This window comes from Mandrillus leucophaeus, unplaced genomic scaffold (assembly GCF_000951045.1).
Source record: "Mandrillus leucophaeus isolate KB7577 unplaced genomic scaffold, Mleu.le_1.0 Scaffold432, whole genome shotgun sequence".
NCBI classification, from domain to species: Eukaryota; Metazoa; Chordata; class Mammalia; order Primates; family Cercopithecidae; genus Mandrillus; species Mandrillus leucophaeus.
The window spans coordinates 1,404,635-1,412,189 of NW_012104610.1; the positions used below are offsets into that span (position 1 = coordinate 1,404,635).

A 7,555-nucleotide genomic window follows, 5' to 3' on the forward strand; every position below is an offset into this window, starting at 1 on the left:
AAAAAAAAAAAAAAAAAAGAATAATGATTCATGACATGGGGCCAGGCGTGGTGGCTCATGCTTGTAATCCCAGCACTTCAGGAGGCTGATGAGGAGATCAGGAGATCAGGAGATCGAGACCATCCTGGCTAAGACGACGAAACCCCGTCTCTACTTAAAATATAAAAAATTAGCCAGGCGTGGTGGCAGGTGCCTGTAGTCCTAGCTACTCAGGAGGTTGAGGCAGGAGAATGATGTGAACCTGGGAGGTGGAGCTTGCAGTGAGCTCAGATAGCACCACTGCACTCCAACCTGGGCAACAGAGCGAGACTCTGTCTCAAAAAAAAGCTGCAGGGCTGGTGTGGTGGCTCATGCCTGTAATCTCAACACTTTGGAGACCTAGGTGGCAGGATCCCTTTAGGCCAGGAGTTCAAGACGAGCCTAGGCAACATATTGAGACCCTATCGCTATAAATTCTTTTTTAAATGAAAAAAATAAAAATAATCACAGAATGCTTTGTATATTTCATCTGTATATTACAAACATGTAAATAGGAACAACATATATGCGGATGTAGACTTAAAAATTAGCTATGTATGGTGGCATATGCCTGTAGTCCCAGCTACTTGGGAAGCTCAGGTGAGAGGATCACTTGGACTTAGGAGATGGAGGATGCAGTGAGCCAAGATCACCCCACTGTACTCCTGCCTAGGCAACAGAGCCAGACCCTGTCTCAAAAAAATTAATTAACAAAAATAGAATATTTCTGGGAAGATAAATTATTTATATTGTTTACTGCTATATGACATGGGATATGATATATTTTAACATTTTAATTTCTATACAACTAGAATTTTAAAATAGTGTGCATGCCTGTCTTTATAATTTGAAAACAAATTGGCCAATGTGTAACACATTTTGTGTAACTGTGCACAATTTACAAAGATCACCCCTTGCCTCAACCTCAAACTAGCTTCGATTTATGAAAAAGCTGATGTGAGATATTATGGTAAAAGTAGAAGATACCGGTTTTCCAGCCAACAGAGCAAAGATGCGCAGTCTTTCATCCTGGATGAAGCAGTCGGCCTGGAGCTGATGCCAATCCACCAACTGCATGGTGAGCAGCTCCCGGACTGACTGGCTACCCACAAACTGAGATAAAAGAAGAGCCAGACGATGATCACCTATAAGAGAAATGGAAGTTTTTTGGTTATTACTAAGGGTTTACGGACTTGGTCAAACACTTGGGGGCATCATCTTTATTTCTTCCAGGCTTCAGAAGGGAGGACTTAAAATCGGTAACTGCTTTCTACAGTAGTGCCAAAATATTGATCAAAAACTTACCATTTTCTGCTTGGATAGAAAATTTGCAAAGTAGTTTAATCTAAATTACATATAGACTGAGTAACATATAGAAATCAACAACAGATCTACCACTACTTCTGTGATACTAGGCAAGACACCTCAGCTACAAAATGGAAGAAAACAGCCCGACATGGTGGCTCATGCTTGTAATCCCAGCACTTTGGAAGGCCAAGGTAGGTGGATCGCTTGAGGTCAGGAGTCTGAGACCAGCCTGACCAACATGGTGAGAGAATCGCTTGAACCCATGAGGTGGAGGTTGCAGTGAGCCAAAATTGCACCACTGCACTCCAACCTGGGCAACAAGAGCGAGACTCCATCTTAAACATAAAAAGGAAAAATGGAGGAAAACACTGGGCACGGTGGCTCACACCTGTAATCCTAGTGCTCTGGGAAGCCAAGGCGGGCAGATTACTTGGGGTCAGGAGTTCGAGACCAACCTGGCCAACATAGTGAAACCTTGTCTCTACTAAAAATACAAAAATCAGCCTGGTGTGGTGGCACGTGACTGGAGTCCCTGCTACTCAAGAGGCTGAGACATGAGAATCACTTGAACCCAGAAGGCAGAAGGTGCAGTAAGCAGAGACTGCACCACTGCACTCCAGCCTGGGTGATACCAAGACTCTGTCTGGGGGCGGGGTTGGGGGGGAAAGGAAAAAAAAAGGCTGGAAGCAGTGGTTCACGCCTGTAATCCCAGCACTTTGGGAGGCTGAGGCAGGCAGATCACCTGAGGTCAGGAGTTGGAGACCAGCCTGGCCAACATGACGAAATGGGATCTCTACTAAAAATATAAAAATTAGCCGGGTGTGGTGGCACATACCTGTTAATCCCAGCTACTCAGGAGGCTGAGGCAGGAGAATCGCTTGAACCCAGGAGGCGAAGGTTGTAGTGAGCTGAGATTATGCCACCACACTCCATCCTGGGGGACACAGCAAGACTCTGTCTTGCAAAACAACAACAAAAAAACACCCCCCAAAAAACGGAGGGGGGAGTAGTAAAGCAAAAGCTTTAGTAACCTAAAAGGCAGTACCTTTACCAGAGGTTTAGCCTTTGAGTCAAAATAAAAAGGAAGAAAGTGGAGTTTATGAATGAATAGACCTAAGAATCTGACTTTTGGCATTTTCCTTCCTATTACGTGTTGGTGTCCTGGTGAGCATAACCTTTTTTAAATGATTCATAATCATTCTAAGTTCATAGAAGATCAATCCCAGGCCGGGCGCGGTGGCTCAAGCCTGTAATCCCAGCACTTTGGGAGGCTGAGACGGGCGGATCACGAGGTCAGGAGATCGAGACCATCCTGGCTAACACAATGAAACCCCGTCTCTACTAAAAAATACAAAAAAAAACTAGCCGGGCGCCTGTAGTCCCAGCTACTCGGGAGGCTGAGGCAGGAGAATGGCGGGAACCCGGGAGGCGGAGCTTGCAGTGAGCTGAGATCCGGCCACTGCACTCCAGCCCAGGTGACAGAGCGAGACTCGGCCTCAAAAAAAAAAAAAAAAAGAAGATCAATCCCAAAGATAAACTCTCACTGTAGAAATGCAGAAAGACCATAAAAGTACCAGACTGAGGCTGGATGTGGTGGCTCATGCCTCTAATCCCAGCAGTTTGGGAGGCTGAGGAAGGAGGCCAGGAGTTTGAGACCAGCCTGGTCAACAAATAGACCCCATCTCTATTTAAAAAATAAAAAAAAGAAAGCTACGAGGTTAAATACGTAGTGATAGTGGAATGCAACAAGCCCTTTATATAGCTTACTGATTCTGGCTTTTCCTGTGATTTGTTCTTTATAATCCCAAAACTAGCCAAACCCTTCAAAATAAATCCAGTCAATGGCTCCAATTAGTTGGCTTTGGATAAATGAGGTTCCAACAATCAAGGTTTGAATAACGATCTAATCATATTAGATTAAGCTGAGCTATGCCATCCTGTATTCTTATCAAGACTTATGGCCAGACACAGTGGCTCACACCTGTAATCCCAGCAGTAGGGAGGCCAAAGTGGGTAGATCACTGGAAGTCAGGAGTTTGAGACCAGCCTGGCCAACATGGTGAAACCGTGTCTCTACCAAAAAAAACAAAAAACAAAAAACAAAAAACTAGCTGGGCACGATGACAGGCACCTGTAATCCCAGCTACTCAGGAGGCTGAGGCAGAAGAATTGCCTGAACCCAGGAGATGGAGGTTGCAGTGAGCTGAGATCATTCCACTGCACTCCACTACACTCCAGCAGCCTGGACGACACAGAGACAGATTCTGTCTTAAAAAAAAGAAAAAAGAAAAAAAAAAAAAAAAAAGATTTATATCTAGGCAGTCATTAAGCACCTGCTGAATTGCCTCATTAGTGAAACAGAACTTTAAAAAGTAAATATATGCATACAAATTCCTTTTAAAAAGCCAGTGAGTACCTCAATCCAGAAATTCAACTTCTATGTATTTATCTGAATGAAGTGAATTGATACAGAACATATTTTATAGCAATTCAGAGTACTGCTTATAGTTGATTTTGATTTATAGCTTTTGATCTATGCTTTCCAGTTTTATTACAAATGTAATGTAACATAAAATTTAAATTTTAATCAAGTAAACAATGTTTAAGGTCCTAAAAAAAAGAATTAGAAGACACAGTTCGGCTGGGCACAGTGGCTCACACCTGTAATTCCAGCCCTTTGGAAGGCAAACGTGGGTGGATCACCTGAGGTCAGGAGTTCGAGACCAGCCTGACCAACATGGTGAAACCCTGTCTCTACTAAAATACAAAAATTAGCCAGGCGTGATAGCAGGCACCTGTAATCTCAGTTACTTGGGAGGCTGAGGCAGGAGAATCACTTGAACCCGGGAGGAGGAGGTTGCAGTGAGCCGAGATGGCACCATTGTACTCTAGCATGGGCAACAAGAAACTCTCTCAAAACAAAACAAAACAAAAAAACCAAACCCGTCATGGTTCCTGTTCTACAGGAATAGGTGGGTGTGATCCACCCCACTTGGCCTACCACAGTGCTGGAATTATAGGCATGAGCCACTGCGCGCACCTGAAGTATGTCTTCTAATTCTCTGTTTAGGACCTTAAACATTGTTTACTTGATTAACATTTAAATTTTATGTTACATTACATATTCCACAGGAACCAGCAATCTTCCTGGGAAGTCCACAATTAACACTCACAGACTAGCAGTCAAAGGGAAATGCACAGTCGGGGGGACAGGAAGGAGGCGATGAGTAGGAAGGCGACAGGGGCGCAGAGAAGGACCATAATCCCTCCCCACCTGACTGCTGGGCCAGAGAGCAGGCCTCACTGATCCTTTTGCCTGTAAGGTAGCTGAATACAGCTTCCACAGGGCTGCTTTTATGGGTTAAGGAGACTTCCTCTTCAATCTGAGGTGTGGCAGTACAGGATAGCCAGCGGGAGAAAGCTCTTCTTCGCTCTAGAATTTGAATGTATTCACAGGGTTCATTTAGCTGGCTGTCAAGCTCCTTCAGGTGGCCCCATAGGGCTTCACATAGTGTCCATGTCAGGCTCCAGTGCTTCACAACTAAGGCAGGAAGAGAAAAACAATGTTATGAGACAAAGCCTTACAACAACTTCGCAGAGGGCATCCTTCTAACTGTGATGTTAAAAATACATAAATTAATAAACATCTCGAACAACCACTCAAGTTGATTACCCTGAATCTGTCTCTACCTCACTCAGCTTCATGTTATAATTTCCAGAAGTATATGGTATAAATAAATGCTTGCTCACATCATGTTTCTGTGGTACTTACGTAACAAATGTAACCGTTAAATAGGTTCCCCAAGCCTAATTATGGCTAATGTCATCTCAGATGATGTCTACTTTGATCAAATTGTATCTACAAAAATCAATCTACAAAAGCACTGTTCATCATTTAAGCCACTTACAAGTATGCACTGGTAAAATAACTTACACATTTGAAAAGACAATGAGACAATTAAGTAAATACAAAGAACTGAAGGAACATAAACAAATCCCAAAATGTGTGGCACAGGACATTCTAAAACAGCCCATTTTCAATAAAGGTGATGTGCAAAACAAAATGATTTTTCTACTGTTTGAAATATTAACAGAATGATTTTTCTATTGTTTGAAATATTAACAAATTAGAGAACCCCTTTATCAAAGTATTGATTCAGAAAAACATGGTCATGATAGGGGAGAACGGTAATCATTAGAGAAGCCAAGAAGAGGAAATACAACAAAGTTGTTGAGAAGACCAATAGTACTGGAGCTGGACATGGAAGAATGGACAGGATTTAGAAAAGCAAGAAGGGGCCGGGTGCTCACGCCTGTAATCCCAGCACTTTGGGAGGCCGAGGCGGGCAGATCATGAGGTCAAGAGATGGAGACAATCCTGGCCAACATGGTGAAACCTCATCTCTACTGAGAAAACAAAAATCAGCTGGGTGTGGTGGCGCGTGCCTGTTGTCCCAGCTACAGTGACAGAGTGAGACTCTGTCTCAAACAAAAAAAAAAAAAAGAAAAGAAAAACAAGAAGGACTGTATCTCTCTCCCTACGTTCTCTGGATTGGGTAAGAAACGCAATTTTATAAATCCAAGGATTTGACTGGCTACAATTCTTTGTGGAAGAATTTGTACATTAATGGGTAAAAGAACAAAGTGACAAGAATATAGTGACAATTTCTTCTTGCTTGGGAATCTGCTTAAACTCAGCCTCAGAAAATGACAAGCACAGGCATTTACCTACTAGACTGGTATCAAGAACTCCTGTGTACACTACCACCCCTATTACTGGGACATCAAAGATTAAAAACATAATGTATACTCACTTTGTGCTTCTGGTAAGTCTCCTGATGTTTCTTTAACCCAATCTGCATAGTCATGAATGACAGCAACTCCCGGATTGGGGACAATGAGAGGGCACAGTTCATCCACATGGACAGTGCTGTGTTTTAATTTGAGCTCCAGAGGTGTCTGATATAATTTCATGTCTTCATCTGGCTTCCTTTGTCTCAAACTGAGTTTTTCTAAGTGAACTTTGAATGGGGACTCAGTTAGGCTACAAGAGCAAATGAAGAATAGAATAGAAAATGAACCTAAGACAGAAGCTAAGATTTCACTTCAACCAAACCACTGTTTCTTTTTGTGGTTACAAACAGAAGGCAAACATTTCACTGTGGTTTTAAAGAGATTTTGTTCCTTAAACTATACTGAACTTATCTGCTATATATTGGGGAAAAAAAATCTCATTAATGCATTCAGAATACAAAGGCTTCTTAGGCCAGGTTATAACAAGCATGCGAATCCTAACAGTTAGATTTTCAACTGGGTAAAACTCAAGGGTCAAAAGTTATTGTGGGATACCTGTTTCTCAAATTATACTTGGGTATCAAAAGTCATGAGGCTAAGCTTATAGATACTAAAGAACTGATTCTAAATTACAATGGGCATATATATAGCTAAGCTGGGCTTGTTCCAATTTTTTTTTTTTTTTTTTGAGATGGAGTCTCACACTGTTACCGAGGCTAGAATGCAGTGGCATGATCTCGGCTACTGCAACCTCCGCCTCCTGGCTTCAAGCGATTCTTCTGCCTCAGCCTCCCTAGTAGCTGGGATTACAAATGTGCACCATCATGCCCGGCTACTTTTTGTAATTTTAGTAGAGACGGGGTTTCACCATGTTGGCCAGGCTGGTCTTGAACTCCTAACCTCAAGTGACCTACCTTGGTCTACCCTGCCCTAACCTTGGTCTCCCAACGTGCTGGGATGACAGGCGTGAGCCACTGTACCTGGTCCCTTGATCCAATTTTCAAGACTGATATTAATAACCTTCAAAATTCACAAGATAATGCTTAACCTAGAATAACTAAATTTAGGATCAACATTCTTAATTGTGAGGTTCAAGAGACATTGTTGTTATTTTTTCAAAGTCAACTTTAAAAATGAAGGATAGTCTGGGCAGGGTGGCTCACGCCTGTAATCTCAGCACTTTGGGAGGCCAAGGTAGAGCAACACTTGAGCTCAGGAAACATGGTGAAACCCCATCCCTACAAAAAATACAAAAAATTAGTCAAGCATGGTGGTGTGCACCTGTAGTCCCAGTTACTTGGGGAGCTGAGGTGGGAAGATCACTTAAGCCCAGGAAGTGGAGACTTATGCACCTGCACTCCAGCCTAGGTGACAAGTGAGACACTGTCTCAAAAATACATAAATATGAAGGATAATAGGTGATCACTGGCCGGGC

At 42.7% G+C, this 7,555-nt stretch overlaps 1 protein-coding gene across 1 annotated transcript in view; it reads right to left on the reverse strand.

Annotated features, from left to right (window-relative positions):
* Nucleotides 1-7,555, reverse strand: part of NUP98 (nucleoporin 98kDa) — a 138,305-nt gene that overhangs the window by 47,234 nt on the left and 83,516 nt on the right. Inside the window, exons 23-25 of the mRNA XM_011993708.1 lie at nucleotides 6,141-6,370; nucleotides 4,601-4,867; nucleotides 1,006-1,163 (exon numbers count right to left, since the gene is read on the reverse strand). Coding sequence (XP_011849098.1) covers nucleotides 1,006-1,163; nucleotides 4,601-4,867; nucleotides 6,141-6,370 — 655 coding nt within the window. The remainder of the gene's footprint in view (nucleotides 1-1,005; nucleotides 1,164-4,600; nucleotides 4,868-6,140; nucleotides 6,371-7,555) is intronic.